Source organism: Plasmodium gaboni, chromosome 6 (assembly GCF_001602025.1).
Source record: "Plasmodium gaboni strain SY75 chromosome 6, whole genome shotgun sequence".
In the NCBI taxonomy this organism is placed as follows: domain Eukaryota; phylum Apicomplexa; class Aconoidasida; order Haemosporida; family Plasmodiidae; genus Plasmodium; species Plasmodium gaboni.
In genome coordinates, this window is record NC_031486.1 from 163,166 (window position 1) to 185,771 (window position 22,606).

General features: G+C 17.1%; 7 protein-coding genes across 7 annotated transcripts; 3 read left to right on the forward strand and 4 right to left on the reverse strand.

Annotated features, from left to right (window-relative positions):
- Positions 1-1,674: 1,674 nt before the first annotated feature.
- On the forward strand, positions 1,675-3,112 carry PGSY75_0605900 (putative long chain polyunsaturated fatty acid elongation enzyme; the record flags this gene model as incomplete). Its single annotated transcript, XM_018784638.1, has 5 exons — positions 1,675-1,986; positions 2,133-2,260; positions 2,367-2,531; positions 2,723-2,828; positions 2,945-3,112. The coding sequence occupies 5 exons, from the start codon at positions 1,675-1,677 to the stop codon at positions 3,110-3,112; spliced, it is 879 nt and encodes a 292-aa protein (XP_018642692.1).
- Positions 3,113-4,308: 1,196 nt separating this feature from the next.
- Positions 4,309-7,509, reverse strand: PGSY75_0606000 (hypothetical protein; the record flags this gene model as incomplete). Its single annotated transcript, XM_018784639.1, has 1 exon — positions 4,309-7,509. One exon carries the CDS (start codon positions 7,507-7,509, stop codon positions 4,309-4,311), a length of 3,201 nt encoding a protein of 1,066 aa, XP_018642693.1.
- Positions 7,510-10,982: 3,473 nt separating this feature from the next.
- PGSY75_0606100 (putative RNA-binding protein) lies at positions 10,983-13,362 on the forward strand (the record flags this gene model as incomplete). The annotated part of the gene is made up of 4 exons (XM_018784640.1): positions 10,983-11,107; positions 11,487-11,709; positions 11,813-11,956; positions 12,133-13,362. 4 exons carry the CDS (start codon positions 10,983-10,985, stop codon positions 13,360-13,362), a joined length of 1,722 nt encoding a protein of 573 aa, XP_018642694.1.
- Positions 13,363-14,416: 1,054 nt separating this feature from the next.
- PGSY75_0606200 (putative ubiquitin-conjugating enzyme E2) lies at positions 14,417-15,310 on the reverse strand (the record flags this gene model as incomplete). Its single annotated transcript, XM_018784641.1, has 4 exons — positions 14,417-14,637; positions 14,776-14,884; positions 14,986-15,046; positions 15,234-15,310. The coding sequence occupies 4 exons, from the start codon at positions 15,308-15,310 to the stop codon at positions 14,417-14,419; spliced, it is 468 nt and encodes a 155-aa protein (XP_018642695.1).
- Positions 15,311-16,005: 695 nt separating this feature from the next.
- Positions 16,006-16,374, forward strand: PGSY75_0606300 (hypothetical protein; the record flags this gene model as incomplete). Its single annotated transcript, XM_018784642.1, has 1 exon — positions 16,006-16,374. One exon carries the CDS (start codon positions 16,006-16,008, stop codon positions 16,372-16,374), a length of 369 nt encoding a protein of 122 aa, XP_018642696.1.
- A 737-nt stretch (positions 16,375-17,111) lies between these two features.
- Positions 17,112-17,989, reverse strand: PGSY75_0606400 (hypothetical protein; the record flags this gene model as incomplete). The annotated part of the gene is made up of 5 exons (XM_018784643.1): positions 17,112-17,183; positions 17,312-17,373; positions 17,497-17,635; positions 17,741-17,789; positions 17,934-17,989. 5 exons carry the CDS (start codon positions 17,987-17,989, stop codon positions 17,112-17,114), a joined length of 378 nt encoding a protein of 125 aa, XP_018642697.1.
- A 928-nt stretch (positions 17,990-18,917) lies between these two features.
- PGSY75_0606500 (putative polypyrimidine tract binding protein) lies at positions 18,918-21,421 on the reverse strand (the record flags this gene model as incomplete). Its single annotated transcript, XM_018784644.1, has 5 exons — positions 18,918-19,004; positions 19,172-19,375; positions 19,513-19,770; positions 19,896-20,032; positions 20,155-21,421. 5 exons carry the CDS (start codon positions 21,419-21,421, stop codon positions 18,918-18,920), a joined length of 1,953 nt encoding a protein of 650 aa, XP_018642698.1.
- Positions 21,422-22,606: the final 1,185 nt, after the last annotated feature.

The window sequence follows — 22,606 nt, forward strand, 5'->3', positions numbered from 1 at the left end:
TTTTTTTTTAGAACCTTTTCTATTTTATTTTTATCCTGGTTGTAATAATTTCATAATATATATATATATTCAAATATATAATATTATTTATATTTCTACCACTTTAATAATATATAATAAAACAACAAAAAAAAAAAAATACATTTATATATATGTTTATAAAAATTATAATATTATTATTTTAATATATATTTTTTATAAAAACAGCCATAAAAATAAAAATATATATATATAAAATAAAAAAGCCATACTTTATTTTTTTTTGGTATATATTATTATTATAATATATATATATATATATATATATATATATATTATTATATTCTTGCATTATTTTTATTATATATCTTCGGCTTTATATATATATATATATATAATATAATAAAATTTTTGTATGTTCTTCAAAAAAGTAATATATATTTGTAAAAATAAATACCAAAAAAAATAGTCCTATTTTTTTTTTATTATATGTACAATTCTATAAAAAAAAAAAATAATAAAATAATATATTATAAATATATAAAAGTTCTTAATTGTTTTTATATATATGTTTTTAAAAAATGAATTCTTTTATATATATAATATTTTTATATATAAAATAAATACATACTATAATATATAATTATAATATTATATAAAAATATATAATATATATATTATTTTATATATGCATAAAATTTTTATTACCTATATAATAATTATATATAATAATAAATAATATGTTTATTTTATTATTTTTATTTTTTTTTTTTTGAAAGCATATATTTTGTTCTGTTTTATAATTTTTAAAAAACATATAGGCAGCAACTATATTATAAGCCTATAGTTTTTCTTTATTTTTTTACAACCAAAAAAAAAAAAAAAATAAAATAAAATAAAATAAAAAATAATAAATATATATAAATATACTTTTTTTTTTTTTCTTTTTCTTTTTTTTTTTTTTTATTTCAAATTATTATTTTATATTATAATAATATTATATATTTACATAAATTAATTTATAAATAATATAAAAAATTATATTTTATTTTTTTTTAATATATATTATATTATATAAAATAAGAAAAAAAAAAAGTATTCTTTTTTTCTCATATATATAAAAATATATATTTTATTATATATATATATATTTTTTTTTTTTTTTTCATAATGATATAAAATAAAATATTTATTTTTATATATATTATAGTATAATTTTATTAATATTATATATTTTTTTTTAAATTCATAAAAAAGAAAAAAAAAAAAAAAAAAAGGAAAAAACTGATAAAATATTTATTAATATAATAATATATATTTTTGAACCAGTCAATAATATATAAGAAAAAAAAAAAAAAAAAAAAAAAAAGTAAAAAACTGATAAAATATTTATTAATATATAATAATATATATTTTTGAACCAGTCAATAATATATATATATATATATAATATATATATTATTATTTTTTTTTTTCTTTCTTTTTTTTTTGTGTTTTCATGTATATAATATATATATAATATATATAATATATATATAATATATATATATTTATATATATAAAACAAAATATTTTTGAATACCCAAGTTAAAATTATATTATTATATATATACCACCAAGTTATTTTCTATATGTTGAATATTATTATCTTTTGTTTTTAATTTTTATATGATTATTATAAAATATTTTTCCACAATGAGTAGTATAAATATATTATTTTTCAATAACCTAGGGGAGAGCATTTTAACGTTCTTCAATCCAAGTTTAAAATATGCAAGAAGTATAACCAAGAATTGGTTGTTGATGAATCCTACTCCTTTCTTTATAGTATTATTATCATATTTTTTATTTGTATTTATATCATATATATATTATCTTAGATATGGAAGAGGTACAAACGATAAAACTCTTGCAGCCAAAATTGCCCCATCCATAACAAGAGGCCCCAAAATGACACGACTAGAACAAATGGTTGAAAAATTAACACCCTACTACAATCTATTACAAGTAAAATGAAAATGATATAAAATGTAAATATATATATAATATATATTATGTATATATATATATATATATATATATATATGTTTTTTTTTTTTTTTTTTTTTTTTTTTTTTTTTTTTTTTTTTTTTTTTTTTTTTTTTAAACCTTAGGTCTTATTCAGCTTAATTATCACATTGTTAACAGTATACGAAGCAAAGAATAGACGCTTTTCTTTATTTTACAACTCTGTTGATTTTTCTAAAAAAAATATTGCCTTGTGCTGCTGGCTCTTTTACTTGTAATAATATATAAAAATGAAACGATTTTAAAATATGCATCAAAAAAAATATATATATATATATATGTATAATATATATATTATTTTATTTTTTATTTTTTTATAGGAACAAATTAGTAGATTTTGTTGACACAATTTTAATTGTATTAAGAAAAAAATGGAACCAATTTACCTTCCTACATGTATATCATCATTTCTCAGTTTTTCTAATTATGTGGATAAATACAAGTGTAGGATATGATGGAGATATTTACTATATCATTGTAGTGAAGTAAGATAAAAAAAAAAAATAAAATAAAATCTTTATTTGATATATATATGGTATATATGATATATGTGTCTTTATATGCAAATATATATACAATTAAAAATAAATAAATATAATATAATGTACATATATATATTATATATATATATATATATTTTTTTTTTTTTTTTTTTTTTTTTTTTTTTTTTTTTCAGCTCATTTGTGCATTTTATCATGTACCTTTATTACTACCTTGCAAGCGTAAAATTCAAAGTACCCATTTTTGCAAAGGCATGCGTAACGTATCTTCAAATGTTACAGGTATGATACCCACATATAAAATAATTCAATACATAAAAGATTATTACTATATATATTATATATATATATATATGTATATTTATTTATTTATTTATTTATTTTTGTTTTCTTTTTAGTTCCTTTCCATCATCCTCCCAGGATTTTATGTCTTGTTCGTAAGACACTACTGCCCTTACCCCAGAAGACTAGTAGGCCTCAGTTTTTGCTACTGTATAACCTTATTAGTTTTGTTCACAAATTTTGCTCTTCATACATATATTAAACCAAAAAAAAAGACATCTTAAATTATTTTTCATCACCCTTTGTGTTATTATAATTCAAAAAATATTTATTCATTTAAAATATGTGTTATATTAATAAAATATATGCATATTAAAAATTCTACTTGTTTCTGATTTATTTATATACCATTATATATGTATATATCTATATATATTATATAGATCATATTATTATATCATATTACTATTTCCATGTTATTTTATTATAACCCCCACACCAAAAAAAAAAAAAAAAAAAAAAAAAATAATAAAAAAAAAAAAAAAAAAAAAAATAAAAAGAAAAAGAAAATTAATTATTTATCCATTTGATAACCTTTATATTATATTTGACAATATGATGTGTTTTTGTTAATATATTTATCTTTTATTTTTTATCTTTTATTTTTTATCTTTTATTTTTTATCTTTTGTTTTTTATTAATTTGTTTTTTATTATTTGTTTTTTTTTTTTTTTTTTTTTTTTTTTTATTATTCAATTCGTTTTATATGTTTTGTATATACATATAATTTTTTTTTACCTAGTTTTATATATATAACAAAAAAAAAAAAATTAACATTATTTTTGTTCATAAATTTATTTTTCTCATTATAATGAAAAAGGGGAAAATCCCACCATCTCATTTATACAAAAGATTAAAACGTTTTAAATTAAGCAAATATAAAATATAAAATATATATATATATATCATTATTTTTGTGGTTCTCAAATGATCATATTTCATTGTTTTTTTAAAGAACAAAATATATAGAACACACTTTTAACATGACATTCTTTTTTTTTTAACGTCCTTATTTATTTATTTATTTATTTATTTATTTTATTATCCTAAACAATAAATTCTATACTTAAAAACAGTTCTCCTTTATTTTTAAATTTTGTAAAAAAAATAAAAATAAAAGAGCAAACGGAAAGTTTTATATTAAAGAAAAATTATATAAATGGTAAAAAAATAAACATATGAAAATTTTAATAAATTATATCAAAAATAAAAAAAAAAAATGAAATAATAAATAATAAGTAATAAATAATAAACATATATAAAATAATATAAAATAATATATTTTATATATATAAATGTACATATCTCGTGAAGCATCCATTTCTTCCCTTGGATTAATTGTCTATTTTTTTTTTTTTTTTTTTTTTTTTTTTGGCTAGCTATAGCCAATTTTATTTCACTCTTGATAACCATTTTTGCCTTACTCGTTCATAAAAATTTTCAATTGTTCTTGCAAGTCATTATTTTGGGTTTGATACATTTTTAGCTGCACTTTCAATTCTTGTATTTTTTTTTCATAATTTTGTATAATATTTTCATTTGTATCATTCATGTTATTTAAAATAATTGATGAGGATGTGCTTTTATTACATAACACATTACAATTATTATCAATACTATTTCTTTTGTCATCATTATATAAACTTAAGTGAGTAGAATTATTTAAGAAAGAATATGGATTCGAATGATTATTATTTGTATTATTATTAACTCGTTTCATTAAATTTATTTCTAATTCTTCTTTTTGTTTTTTCAAAATTTTTATTTCAGCATCTTTTTCTTTTAATGCATAACTTAAGTTATTGTTAAAACTTAAAAGTGATTTAATTTCTATATTTAATTTGGTATTTTCAATTTTACTTTTTTGAACCATAACTTTTCTTTTTTCACATAAATCTTGTAAAAAATATTTCTCTCGAAATAAACGTTTTACATCGTTTGAATAATTTATAACATTAACACTTTTGTCTAGCGCTTTTTTCTGCTCGTCACTAATTTTTATTTCTTCTCGATATCCCATGACACTATGACTTTTTTTATTTTGAAGATATTTCTCAACAAAATCGGGATGCATTATTATTTTACGTGCACTGCTACTCGTTCCATCCAACGATATACTTTCTTTTTCATCAACATTAACATCGCCAACATAATCACCATATTCAACAGAAATATTGGCAATATCTTTTTCTCTAAGGTGTTTCCTGTTTTTCAATTTTTCATATATGTAATTATCATCATCTATATTATGCTCATCAATGGTATTATTATTATGATGTTCCTCTTTTGTAGACATATTCGTATGCACTCCTCCTGCTCCTCCATTTGCAACACATCTCTCCTCTTTTTTCTTATTATCGTCTAACAAAGGATTATTCTTGTCAATATTAATTAACATGTCTTCCTCCTCTTTTGATAAAGAATACAACACATCTTTTATTTTTATTTCTTTTTTTTCATGACTACTATTAACAACACCATGTATATTACTATTATCTCCTCCTTGCGTATTACTCATATATATGCTGTTGTATTTAAAGGCAGTTTCTTTCCCTTGTGTTATATTATTTTTATCATATGCCTCAAAAATTGAATTTACTTTTTTCCCATTTTTTTCCATATTCTCTTCTTTAAATTTTGAAATATTATTATTATTATTATTATTGCTGTTATTATTTTGAATTGTTAAGTTTTCCACGTTTAAATTACATACATTTTGCTTAATATTATCATTATTTATATCATGATCTCTTTTTTTTTCTTTATTTCCATGACCATTATCATTATGCTCTTCAACCTCATCTTCTTCAGTGTCATAACTATAATTTATATTATCCATATGATTACTATAATCGTAACCGTTAGAATTACTCATGTTTTTCAAATTATTTAACAAATGATCAAAATTGTTTTTATTATTATGATCATTGTTTGACATTTCATTAGTTTCTATTTGTTTATTTTTATCAGAAAATAATGGTGATTTTGAGACACTTTCTTCTCTTTTAAAACTGTCACGTACACTATCATAAATATTATTTATATTATTTATATTATTTATATGGTCAGATTTTTTGTTTATATATAAATCATTCATATTATCAGAAGCTATATCTGAATAAGCACTTAAACATTGTTTACTAATTTCTATTAATTTTTTTGATCTATTTATTAATACATTGTGATTATCAATTTGTGCATTTTGCTCAGATAGAGGAGATTCATCGCTCTTGTCAATTTCTTTATTCCTATTATAAATTTCTGACATGACAGAATCTATTTTATAATTATGATCAGAGCTTAGGAAAGATTTAATTAAATGATTTTTTTTAATATTTTCTTTAGGACATGAATATGAAAGGGACACAGAATCATGTTCAATATGATTCTCACTTTCTAAATTATTATTATTGTTATATTTACTATTGATACTTTTATATTTACTTTTTAATAACATATCCAATTTTTCTAATGAATCAAATGTGCTATTACGTTTTTTTAAAAAATTATAAGTTTTTATTTTTTCTTCTGAGGGCAATGTAAAATTTCTATATTTTTCCATATGAAATATAACACTTCCTTCTGATTTATTATCAAAAGTATTAAACGTAAGAAATTTCTTATCACTTTTTCTTTCTTTGTAGGTATCATAAATTTTTTTATTACTTAATAGATATGTATGATCGTCATTTTTTTTATCTAATCGTAATCTATTCTTTGAAAAATCGTTAGATATATAATAATTACTATTACTTTTGTTATTATTATTGTGATAGTTATATAATCCATCATCTGGTAAAGAAAAATTGTGGCATGATTTGCTCTTTAAATTGAAAAGACTCGATCTTCTTAATACGTCTTTATTAATATTATTATATGAGAAATAATTATTTTTTTCCTCATTACAACTAATATTATTATTATTGTCATTATTGTTATTATTATTGTTATTATTATTATTATTATTATTATTATTATTATGATTATTTGTGTCAGTTGTATCTTTCATATTTGTATTATTATTTGGTGAGTCGATTTTAAAACTACCCGATTTTGAGACAACATTATTATTTGCAGATGAACTTATATAAGAATTATTAAAATTATCAGAATTTCTTGTTTTTTCACTATTCATAATATCTGTGCAACTTATATAGGTATCATTTTTTATATATTCCACATCTTCATCTTTTAAAACAATATTACTTCCTTTTTCATATTCATCATTTATAATATTATTCACATTATTTTTTAGCATGACATTATTCAATTCCTCTTTATTATCTTTATCATTATTAATTACAGTATTATTTTCATTTATATCATTTATTATCCTACTTTTATGGCCTATTAAATTATTTACATTTACTTTAATACCTATATTATTTTTTCTTAAATGAGATATATCAGTCATTCTACGATTTGATAAATCGTAAGATAACTCTTCATTTGAACTAACACCCTTACAAAAATTAAATAAACTATTCTCTATATAATTCAAATGTTTCTTATTCCTATCTGTTATTTCGTTAAAATCCTTATATAAAGATTCCCATAACACCTCATTCGTAGGTGTTGAATTATTGCCTGAATTGTTCATATTATTATTAACATTAGTCATATTTTTTTTTTTCTTTTAAAATTATATCACATGAACATTAAAAAAAAAAAAAAAAAAAAAAATCAAAGGCACAAAAACAAGGTAAAAACAGTACATAAAAATTAAATATATATAAATAAAATATTATATATATATATATATATATTAATTGATGTTTAAAAAGAAAAAAGATAAACATATAAAATAGATACATATATATAATATATATATATTATTTTATGTAGAAATGTAGTTTATCAAAGTATATATTTTTTTCATATATATACAGATAATCATCACATACAACACGTTTCTTATATTTTTAATTATTATAAATAATATCGTAACAAAAAATGAATACAACATATATATATTTATATATATATATTTATATATATATATTATGCGGGGGTTATATGTAGGTTGAAAATATTTACATATAATATACAAGAAAAGGTAAACGAATAGCTCTACAAAATAAACATATAAATAAATAAATATATATATATATATATTAAAAAAACAAAATATGTAATAATATATATAAAAAAAAAAAAAAATTAATAATATTATTTATTTATAATTATATAACATATCACAAAATAAATCAAGTAATTTATTATTATAAAATAAAATAACATTTACTACAAAAATGGAAAAATAAATATAATATATATGTTTATATATACATATATATTTTTTTAAATTTCTTATGTAAAATATAGATAAAATAAATTATATATAAATTATATATAAATTATATATATATCATATATATTTATATATTTTTTTATTTTTTAATTATTTTCAGAATTATATATTTATATGAAAAAAAAAAAAAGAAAAAATATTTATTTTGATAAAAATAAAAATTTATATTATTATTTAATATATAAAATTATGTATGATGGATATATATATAATAATATTATTTTTTTCATTTTTTTATTTGTATACAAAAAGATATGATGTATTTTTATTTTTATTTTATTTTATTTTATTTTTATTTTTTATTTTAAAAAATATTATTTATAAAATAAAAAGAAAACAATGACATTTAAAAAACATCAAAATCTGTGCACTATAAATTTATTATTTTTATATATATTATAAATAATATTATTTTATAGTTCATATAAAAAAAAATATATATATATATTATATACATGGTAATTTTATAAATATATATTATATATTTATATATACATTATATTTATATTATATAAAATAATAATATTATATTTTTTATTGTATAATTATGTATAAATAATAAAACATTTTTATTTTATTTATTATATATAATTCTATTGATTTAATATAATATATACAAAAAAAAAATATATATATATATAATTCTATATAAATATATTATATATATTTATGTATAATATTTATTTGTATGTTAAATTTATTTATATGTATATATTAATTTGAAGTATCAACATTTTTTTCATCTATCCTTTTTAACGCATGCTATATATATATATATATATATATAACAGAAAAAAAAAAAAAAAATGATTACATATTTATTATATATTAACTTAAAAACGTGGAAATAAAAACATAAAAAAAATAATGAGGTCAATTTAATTTTTCTACATATAATATTATTTCATTTTAGTACTCATAAAAATTTTATATATATATTTAAACAAGTATTCTTATCTTTTTCTTATTTTTATAAATATAAAAATAAATAAATAAATAAATAAATAAATATGTATATATTTATAAATGTGATAATATTAGGTGCTCCTTTTATATACATATTTTTATTTTTTTCCTATTAAGATGATAAAATGAAAAAATAAAAAGGATGTCATATATATATATATATATATATATATATATATTTATTTATTTATTTATTTATATGTTGTTATGTTCATTCTGTGAGGATATAAAATATTTTCTTTTGAAAAGACATGGATATAAATAATAAAATATTGTTATAATTATATATACAAATATGATATATAATATATTATTATTTCTATATATCAAGTCCCCACTCTACCCTTCTTTTTTTGCTTATATGAAAAGTTTTACAACCGAATTTTATTTCATATAAGAACACAAAAAAGTGATATTTATTATTTCATATTATCAACACAGTAAAAAAAAAATATATATATATTACATATATATAAGTATATTTATAATATTTATAATATTTATTTGTGGACTACGGTCTAAGGTATAAGCTTTCTTTTCTTTTTTTTTTTGTCTTTTAAATTATTAACTAAAAAAAATGATGGGTTTCATACATTCTTCAAAGATAAATATATAATATATATATATAATATATATATATAATATATATATGTATTATACTTTTAAATATTTTAATATAATAAGTAATATAAAATAAAAACAATAAAACCTTTCAACATATATATTATATATATGTCTATATTTTTTTTTTATATTTATGTGCACAACTTAAAAAGTTCGAAATATCATAAAGCAGAAAAATATAAAAATTTGAGAAAAAAAAAAAAGAAAAAGAAAAAATAAAAATAAAAATAAAATAATTTCCCTTGATTAATTAAAAATAAAAATCATAGACATATTTATAACATGTATTCATAAAATTACATTATATAATATAATAATTTGGAAATCAAAATATTTTTTAATCAATTCTTTTTTCTATCAGTTTTCTACGTACAAATAAAAACTATAAATCTACTATTAAATATATATATAAATATTATCATAATTTTTTTTTTTTTTTTTATCACTCATACAAATATATATATATACATATGGGAATAAAATAAAAAATAAATAAAAATGGTAGAAAAGATTTAATAAATAAAACATCAAAAAAAATTATCTTTTCTATATATTCTTACATAATTAATTTATTGTCATCTAAGAATAAATTATTTTCTTCATACAAAAAAAAAAGAAAAGGCAAAAAATATTTTTTTAAAGTCTTATAAGTTCTCTCTTTACATTTATATATTTAAAATTTTTTTTTTTTTTTTTTTTTTTGGGGTAACACTATATATATAAAGAAATATATTATATATATATTATATATATATATATTATATTATATATGCATACAAAAATTATATAGGAATTATATATAAAATTTATCATATTTATTATATTATAATTTTTTTTTTCTATATATAAAAATTTTCTTTAATTTTTTATATATTAAATAATGATTATATAAATATATATATATATATATAAGAAAAAAAAAAAAAAAAGATGATTTAATAAAAAGAAGAAATAAAAAAACATATAAAAACTTAAGAAAGAAAAGAACCTTTTTATATTATTATAATATATATGTAAGAAAAACATTTTTTTTTTTTTTTTTTTAAATAAATTATAAACCATTTATTTTGTTTTATTAATTTAATATATATATGTTATACATATATTTATATATGTATGAAAATCTTTACATTTTCTTTATTCCTTTTTTTAGAAAAAAAAAAAAATTATAATAATAAAAAGGTTGAAATAATATGAGTTTAAATTTCAGTATAGCTAATGTAGTATATGTTAAGAATCTTTCAAGTGATATAACTGAAGAGAATATAAGAGAAAAATTTGGTTCTTGTGATGAAATAATAAATATAACATTTAAGAAGTAAGTTTATCTTTTTATATGGATAATATATACATATATATATATATATATATATAAATATAATTATGATTTTATTTTATTTTATTTTATATTTTTTTTTTTTTTTTTTTTTTTTTTTTTTTCTGATAAGAATTATAAGTTACAAAAGAGAAAGATTTTAAAATGAATGTCAGTTGTTTGTCATACTTTAAAATTAATACATACATAAACTAAAAATAAATGTATATATGTATGTATATATATATGTATATATGTATGTATTATTTATTTATTTTATTTTTTTTTTTCTTGTTATTTCTGCCCTGTGTGTGGTTATAATATATTTTGATATATATATATATATATATATATACTAACCAATTTTATATCATTGTTTTAGTTTTCCAGGTCTTAATCAAAAATATTGCCAAATTGAATTCAAGACATCAGAAGGTATAACAAATGCATCTAGACTAAATGGAGAAACCCTTTTGAATGTTCCTATGGTTGTAAGTGTTATAGAACCCATAATTCATAATACCAATTTGAATGAAGTGTCTACAACCGAAAGTGATAAAAATGTAAATAGTTTGTTAGATGTTCGAAACAGCATAACCAGTCAGGTAAAAAATAAAATAATCAAACAATATAATATATATATATATATATATATATATTTATTTATTTATTTATATTTATATATATTTATTTATATTTATTTTTTAGGGTGTGCAAACTCTGCTTTTACAACAACAAGCAATTTCTGAACAGAAAAAAAGACTCGTTGATTTTCAAAATTCACTAAACGAAAAAAATAATAAATTTGATGTTTTTTCAAAAATTGTGTATATGGAAAATATTCCAGAAAAGGTAAAAAAAAAAAAATATATATATATATATCATATATCACATTTATACCTTTATATATTTATATATTTATTTATATTTATATATTTTTTTTATTTTTTTTTTATTTTTTTATATTTTTTTTTTATTTTTTTATATTTTTTTTTTATTTTTTTTTTTTTCCACCTTGCTCTTTTTAGTATGATGAAGAAGATATAAGAGAATTTTTTCAAAACATTGGAAATACCACTAGTTATAAATTACAATACAATGAACAGAAAAAAGTACACACGGCCTTTGTTGAATTTAAAAATGAAGAACATGCGAAAGCAGCTTTAAATTTAAGTGGAACTAAAGTAGGATTACATGAGATATGTATAAGAGATGCATATAGCTTAATAAATGACAAAGACAATTTAAAAAATAATTTTTCATTTTATAGTAATAATACAACCGGTGACAATAGTAACAACAATATTATGAATAGCAATACAATTATGAGCACTACAAATAATTTGCCTATTATAAATACTATGAATAACATTAATAATATTAATAATAATAAATTCTTATTAACAACTAATCCAAATGTTAATGAAAAAGTTGAAAAGGTATTAGCCTTAAAAGAAAAGCTAGCTATGAAATTATGTGCCATGTATAACCCAAATTTGCTCTTAGTTAATAATTTAGTTCAACCAACAAATTCTTATTTATTAAATGTAAATAATTCAGAAAATACAAACATGCAACAATTTAATATAGAGACGACCAGTTCAATACAAGAAGAAAAACTTAATGATATAAAAAATGATAAATATGATAAATATGAAAAAGATAAAAAAAAAAAAAAAAAAAAAGATAGCTCAATAGATAAAAGTTCTTATGATAGACATGATGGAGAAACAAAAAAAAAATCACATAATATAAAAATAAAAAAATATAAAAGTTCAAGAAGTAGTAAATATAGTAATTCATCATACAGTCAAGAAAAAAGCTCCTCACGTAATTATTCACGTAGTAGCACATCAAGTAATAAATATAAAAGAAATACTATATCATATACTACAAGAGAAAAAAAATATATATATGATAAAATTAAAAAAAGAAAAAGGTCATATAATTATAGTAAATCAAATAGTTCATATTCAGATAGTAACAGTAATTCAAGAAATTCATATGATTCTGATTATCATCGTTATAAAAATAGTTATAGGCATAGAAAAATAAGCAAAAGAAAACATAATCATAAATATACAACTTCTTCTAGTCGTAGCAATTCATCTTATTCTGAGAGGAGCAGAAGAAGAAGAAGAGATTCAGAAGACACCAAACCATGGTGGGTCAAAGAATCAGAGAAAATGAAAATTAGACAAAAAATAAAGGAACAAAAAATGCGTGAAATGGCAATTAGAGAAAAACGTAGAAGGTAAGAAAGTAATCTATATGGAAATGATATATATATATATATATATATATATATATATATATATATATTTATGTATGTATGTATGTATTTATTCCTTTTTGTTATTCTATAGAATTAATTAAATTATTGAAACCCTTATTATTTTGTAACCATAAAATATAAAAACCGAACGTAAACATTATTTATACACGATATTTTTTTTTTTTTTTTTTCCTTTTGTTATGGAAAAAGAAAAATTTTAATTTTTCATATGTTATATATTATATATATATATTTATTTATATGATATTTGAACTATTCATATGACATAATATACATACATACATACGTATGTTTATTTATTTATTTATTATATATTTTTTATTTATTATTTTTTTTGTAATTTTAATTTTTTATTCATCACTTTTTTTTCATTAATTAAAATGAATAAAAAGAACATTTATTTATTACCATTAAAAATTATAATATATTTATCACATGAACCATATTTGAAATTAAAATAAATAAATCAATAAATATATATATATATATATATATATATATATATATATATATATATATTCTACACATGTTTGTTATTAAGTAGATATATCATCATTTTAATTTAAGAAGTTATTATATATAAATATGTTTATTTAAAAGCAAAACTATAAAAAAATTAAAAAAATAAAAGAATTCAAATAAATATACACATATAAATATTAATATATATATATATATATATATGAGATTAATAATTTTAATTAGAGTATCTCATATTGTTAAATATTACAACTGCTTCTTTTTTTTTTTTTTTTTTTTTGTTACATATACATTGATTTCCCCTGTTACATAAAAAAAATTAGAAATGTATCATACCCACGAAGAGACAAAATTTTTTGGAGATATTTTCATTTCTCTTATACGTAAAATACAAAAAGGAAGATATATAATCATATTAACGAAAAAAAGGTAAATATATTAAAAAAATATAAACACACAAAAAAAAAAAAAAAAAAAAATATACATATATATATATATATATATATATATATATATATATATATGTAATATATATTTTATTTTTCATTATCATCGTCCATTGCGTATTCCACTGTATACATTCTTGCCATCGATTGGAATCCTTTTATGTCACCAGATCTTATCAAATTACCAGCATCACAATTTAAGGGACTGTCAGCATTTGGCTCATTAAAAAGAAAAAGTATAGCACGACATAATGATTGAATTGTCCAAGCTGGACTCCAGTTAGCTTTTAATATATCCATACATAATTCACCTGAACAATATGAACATGTACATGAAAAATATATATAATTTATATTATATAAGTTTTACCTGAACACAGTTCAGGTTTTTTTACCATACCAAAAAAAAAAAAAAAAAAAAAAAAAAAAATTAAATAATTAAAACATACCAGTAACAAAATTTACATTTGGATGAAAAAATTTGGTAACAAATGTAATTAAAGGTGGATCTATTGGATATGTACTTTTACATTTTATATTTATTTTCCATTTTCCTCCCTATAAAAAAATAGCATACGATATATAAATATATATATATATATATGTATGTAGGCAAGTTTGTAAAATGAAGTGAATGCAATCTTATAATGTGTCCTTACTTCATATGGAGAATCTTTGGGTCCCCTTATAACCGCTTGCCACTCATGCAAATTGTATTCACTAAAAAAATATAATCAGATAACATATATAATATAAATATCTAGAGCTATATTATAAAATATTATGTATACAACAATAACACAATTATATGTGAAACATAAAAATGTAATAAACCAATATGTATATTAACAAGAAAAAAAAAAAAAACAATGTAATAATACTTTTTATAACATTTCGATGATTATACCTGTGTGTAAGGCTAATATCAGGATCATTTTGTTTTTTAGCTTCACGAGATTCTATTAACAGTCTATTTTTCGTCATAATTATTATACGGTATTATATAATATGTTCAAAATGAAATGAAATGAAATACACATATATATATATATATTGATGAAAATATTAAGACTTTGAATGCGAAAATATATACTTTAAAATATAATACTCATTTAAAAAAAAAAAAATAAAATAAAAATAAATAAGATTACAAAAAATGAAACAAAAAAGAAACACACACTAATTAAATTTTCTTCTTTTTTGTACTAAAAATATGGCATATAATCTTTTTTATTATTATATATTTTTTTTATTTTCTACACAAAAAATAAGTCAATATATAAAATATAATATATATATATTTATGTGGTTAAAAAAGAATTGTGCACACACAAAAAGTGTTTATAAAAAAAAGAATAAATATATATGGATGTATTTATATAATATTAAAAACAATTTAATTTATACTTAGTATTTCTTTAATGTAAAAATTATTAATTCTCATTCCATATATTTTTTTATATCCTTTTTTTTTTTTTTTTTTTTTTTTTTTTATTTTGTACAACATTTCCATTTAAGAACAGTACATATATATATATAATATATATAATAATATTTTACATATATTAAATATAGGTTTTATTGATTATTTGTTGTTTCCCACTTTTAAAAGCAAATATATATTTAAAAAATATTATAAAAAAGGATATACATATATAAATATACTTTTATATATAAAAATGAATTTTGAATTAAAAGAAAAATATTATAAAAATATGATTCTTCAGAGGGATAAAGATGAATATGAAAGATTTAAACATGCCATAAAATTCCAAAAAAATTTTATTAATATTGAAAAAGATTTAACTAAAAATAAAGAATTATTTAAATTGAAGGAGGAAATAAAAAGTTATAAACAAAAAATAGATACACTGCAATATGAAAATAATTATTTAAAAAATAAAATTCGTTATTATGAAAATAAATTTAAAATTTTTAAAAACGAAATACAAATAAAAAATAAAAACATAAATTATTTAATATCTGAAAATGATGTAATAAATAGATTATACCAGCAAATATCACAGAATATATTTCACAAAGTTTAAAGTTTTATTAATTAATTTTGTTTTTTTTTTTTCTCTTTTTTTTTTCTTTGGATAAAATATTTTCTTCTATTCAGTTCATTGCGACAATTTTTTATATATATGTATATTAATTATATATTATATAAATATGTACAATTTTTTTTTATATATAAATAAAATACATTTTTTTTTTATATAATATTATAATCAAGTTGAATATATATATATAAATATGGTATTTTATGTATTATATAATAATATAAAATGATGTATTTATATATTATGGTATGTATATAATTATCATACGAAAAAAAAAAAAATTTGTATTATTTTTAATTTTTAAGATTTCATTATTATTTTTTCGCTTCCTTTTTTTTTTTTTTTTTTATATTCATTGTTTTAAATGATTCCAGATTCATTTTATATATTTATATATTATTATTGTTTTTATTATTTGTAATGTTTTAGTTAATGCATGTAATATTTTATTATTATATATTTATATATAATATCTGAAATAATGTAATGTATACATGATACATGCTTTGTATAAAATCTTATGAATATGTGAATACACTTTTTCTCAAAAAATGAATACGCATATTTTAATATATATATAATTAATTAATACACGTTATTTAAACGAAATATTAAAATGGTTATTAAATATGAACATAATATAAAATAAATAAATAAATATATATATATATATATATATATATATATTATGGTATAATAATGTATTCTATTATTTTCCCTTATAAATTGTCAATATCCTTTTTTATATTTTCAAGTGTTTTATAAGAATTTTCAATGATTTCCCCATTCATCTGAAAGAAAATATATATATATATATACATATATATATATATATATATATATATTTATATTTATTTATTTAATATATACGTTTTCGCATTATAAATATAATTAAATTTATATTTTAAACTAAATTAACATTTTTTCCTATATAGCTCTCTGTTTTTTTAATAGATTTCTTTACATTTTTTAATTGCATTGCTGTTTTTTAATATATATATATAAAAAAAAAAAAGAAAAAATTGTTTGATTTAATATAGAAAGTAAATGAAAAAATTTATAAACATATACAAAAAGATTCATTATCTATATATTTTGTTTAACCAATATTTTGAAAATTTTGTTTCATTTCATCTTTTTCTTTGTATAGTTTATTTGCTTCTTCCTCGATTGAACTTATTAAAGCTTCAATTTTGGAACTGAAAGGATCAGTGTAACTTTTTTCCAATTCATTCTTATTTTTCTTTAAAAAATGTTCAAATGGTATAAAAAAAAAAAAAAAATAGCTATTTGATTTAAAATTACATGAACGGTTCAGAAAAAATAAAATAAAATAATTCTTACACACCTTTAACAAAAAATTAAGGTTATCATTATAGACATCTTCTACTAGTTTACTGTAAAAAATTTATAATAATTAATATGTTATGTAGGTCAAAACAAGAAACAATCAAATTTATTGTTTTTCTTCATTATTTTTTATGATTTCTTATATATGAATATATCATTTTTTTTTTTTTTTTTTTTTTTTTGGTATTTACTTTATTCCATTTAATGATAAATTTTTATCATTTTCAAAAATAGCTATATCCATCATATACAGCCAAACAACAATAAAAAAAAAAAAAAAAAAAAAAAAAAAAAAAAAAAAAAAAAATTATATTATAAATACTTATATATACTTATATATATATATATATGAAACATTTGTGTTCCACTTAAGGATTATTTAAATTTAACAAAAAAGAAAAAAAGAAAGTTTGTCTATTACAAAATTAAACAAATTAATTAAAATTAAAAAGGAATGTGTATATATATTTATATACATACAAAACATATGCAAATATATAGAGGAACATATTTGATAAAGACTACAGAAAAGCAGTATACATATGTTAATACAAACGCGAAAAAAAAAAAACACATATGCTAAAAAAAAGAAAATATATAAATATATAAATTGAATTAAGAATGAAAATTAATTTCAACAAATTCAATCTTAATTATAATATATATATATATATTTTTTTTTTTTTTTTTCACATGACATGAAAAAAAATCAAAAATTCAAAAGATAGATTTAAAGGAAAAGGATAATTTCGTATTAATTGAATTAAAAGGTATAGCAAAAGAAAAAGAAAAAAGTAATAAAAACAAAGGGAATAGTAAAAAATTAAATCTTACTAGTAATGTAGTAAAAAAATACATTCCCAAATAACACATTACTCAGTAGATATATAAATATATATAATACATGTTATCATAATAATTCGTATGGGGTAATATATATATATATATATATAATGAATAGTAAAAAATGAAAAAATTAACTTTTATTATTTTAATTTTTTTAACTTTGAAAAATATAATGGATTTCAGGAAAATAATTATAAAATATATGGATAACTAATTAAATAATTAAATGCAATAATAAGGGTATAGAGTAGAAGAGTAGAAATGAAAAAGATTAGCTTTCCAATTTAATTAAAATTAATAATATTTATATAATTGAAATGATATGTTCATTACATTAATCTGGATTTTGTATAGGATACTTTTATATATCTATCTTTTAGATAAAAATTATGTAGATCCATTAATGCCTTTGTTGCCTATAAAAAAAAAAAAAAAAAAAAAAAAAAAAAAAAAAAATATATACATAAAAATATATACATACATATATATATATATATATATATAAAGATAACCACATTAATATTTATATACAATTTAAATTTTATTTTGTTCTCCCCCCCCCACTGTTTTTCTATTATATTACCATATCCTCCGTATTCATTTCTACAATAATAGAGAGGTGTCTTTTCCCTTCCTTGACAGGAAGAAATTGAAATTTGTTTATATTTCCATATTTGTTAAATAAATTCATTACACAATCTTCATTGACATCTTCATTAAGATTTGATATAAATAAACATTTTGTCGGTCTGCATGCGGCTTTGATATATTTTCCCTGATCTGATAACTAAAAAAAAAAAAATGTGAAAACAAAGATTATAATATGAATAATATAAATGTGGAACATTATATATACATATATATATATATGATTCAATATATTTATTTTTTTATTTATTTATTTATTTTTTTTTTTTATTATACCACATATCGTTGGTCATAATTACTAAATATTTTAGTATTGTGGGATTCATGATTTTGTTGTCTTTGAGAAACTCTTATATCGTGTATTTTAGAAAAGTTCACTTCTATGTTTTGATTACTAATTCTAGCACGTTGTAAATATTCTTGAGCTAATGAAGAAAATATGTAATTTGAATATTGTATAAGAGCAGCATCTGGTTTTTCTCTTAAAATTTTTATTCGCGTAACAAATCCGTAAATGCTAAAGAGATTAAATAACTGTTTCAAAAAAAAAAAAAATAATATATATAAAATATAAACACATAAACATACACACATATATATATATATTTATTTATTTATTTAACACTTTTTGGTTGTTATGTATAACATATTCTATATACCTTATTAACATCTGTATATTCTTTTGGTATATTATAACATATTAAGACTGGCGTTTTGGACGGATTCATTTTTTCAAAGTCAACTAATTTGAATTTCTTCTCCATTAATTGATATAATTCAGAATCTATACTTTTTCCTAAAAAGAAAAAAATAAAAATAAAAATGCACATATATATAAATATATATTTATATATATATATATATATGACAGTTAAAATATTTTATTTTTTTTTATTTTTTTTTTTTTTTGATGGTTACGTGTGGGTGTTGGAAGAACTCCGTGAGAATTTTGAATTTCTGGGTAATTTTTTGTTTTTTTTTCACTAGATAGAGTATAATCCCATGAGCTTGAATTATTACCTTTGATAACTAATTCTTTTAGAAATGAATATTGGATATTTATTGTATTACATCCATCATATATATTTCTATTATGTAATGTTTTTATAGCTTCCTTTGCTGTTTCTATATTATCAAATTGTATAAGTGCTTGATATAAAACTGGATTTCTTGAAAAGGTAATTATTTTTTCTACTGTTCCACATTTACTAAATAAATAATAAATTAATTCTATATCAACAGGATAATGTAAATTAATAACAGATACTAAAATAACTTTAGAGCATTCTGCTTTATTGGATTTGCTATATCTTTTGTCTGATGTATCTGTAGGATGGTTATTATAAAGAGAATAATCATCATTATTATTACAACTATAATTATTATTACTATTACTATTATTATTATTGTTCATTATGTTGTTGTGTTCATTCTTGCTTTCCTTATTATCATCATTGTCCTTAGATATTTTAACCTTAACAAAAGAACCTTTGATTTGTGTTGGGTGTTGATTAAAATATGTATATATACTTTCAATTAATTCATCATCATATAATTTAACTATAATATCTTGTCCATCGAATATAATTTCTGGATTCTTATTTCTTAAAAATGGTCGCATAAAAGATATGATATCTTCTTCATCTACTTTCTCTGGTACGTTTTTTAAAATTAAAACTGTATTACCGCTATTTTTTTCTTTTTTTAAAAAGGGTAGGGATGATGTATATCTACTACCTTTCCTTTTTTTACAATCATTTGAATAATATTTTGTCGATAAAGAAGTATTATTATTATTACTATTAATATTATTATTATTATTATTATTGTTGTTGTTGTTGTTTTCGTTATTTATTTTATTAAGTTCATTATCCTTTATATTATTATTATTATTATTATTATCAATTTTATTTAAACTATTAAAAATATTATTATTACCATTATTTAAATCACACATATCATTATTATGACCATTCATTATATTGTTATTATGATTATCATATAGCATCCCATCTTCATTTATTTCAAGAAAGGTACTCATATTTATTTTAGAACCCCCATTATTTTTTTCATGATATATCTTAGGATTATCATAAATGTCATCACTACTCATAAGATATCTTTTAACTCCGCTTTTATTTTTCTCCCTCGTGTTCCTATCATCTGAAAGTGTTCGTTTATTCATCTTTCACAATATATATAAATATATATATTATTAAATGTGTACACTTATATATTATTATTATTTATCTAATTCATTTATATATCCCTTTCACAACATATATAAACTTTTCTAATTTTTTTTTTAAATAATAACGTAAAAAAAAAATATATATTTATATATATAATAATATATTTATATTAAGTTAGCCTTATATAAAATTGAAGAAATATAATTATTTCTTTTTTATATGAAACCAAATATCTTCATATATACATATATATATATATATATATATATATATATAATAGTAATATTTTAAAAAATTAATCTTTAGGTTATTTTTGAATTTTTTTTTAATTATATATATTTTATTATTGCAAATTCGTCATACAAAAATTAATTATTATTTTATATAGAGAAAGAATACCATTTTTTAAAAAAAGAAATATTTACTTTTTATAATTTATAAAAATAATAATATATCTTATGGGATATATTAAAGTAATATTTTTATTAAAAAGAAGTTATTTTCTTAATATATAATAATAATATATATATATATATATAATATATATGTTTATTTTATTTTATTTTATTTTATTTTTTTTTTTGAAAAATAAGAGAATAAAATAAAAAAAATATTCTTATTATTTATATAAAAATATATAAAATAAAAAGCTCTCATTATAATAATTAATAATATTATATATATATAATATATATAATAATATTTTTATAGTATCAAAAATATAGCCAAACTTATGGACATATTATTTATTATATGTATAAAAATATAGTAGTATAATATATTTATAATAATATATAGAGAATAGAAAGAAAAAAAAAAAAAAAAAAAAAAATACCATATTATTTAAAATATATATATATAATAAAAAATATATATATATATATATATATATATTATATATTTTTTTTTTTTTTTTTGTCAATATTATTTTCATAATTAATAATATATATGTATATTTATTTTTTAAATATACAATGGACACCCATATATAATTGTTTATTTTTTAATATATATCAAAAAAATAATAATAATAATAATAATAAATTAATCGTTTAATTTTCAAAATATTTTATATGATTTGATAAAATTTATAAAGATACATTGATAAATATATATATTAATATATTTACTTATTTCACATATATTGACTTTAAAAAAAAAATAACACATAAATATAA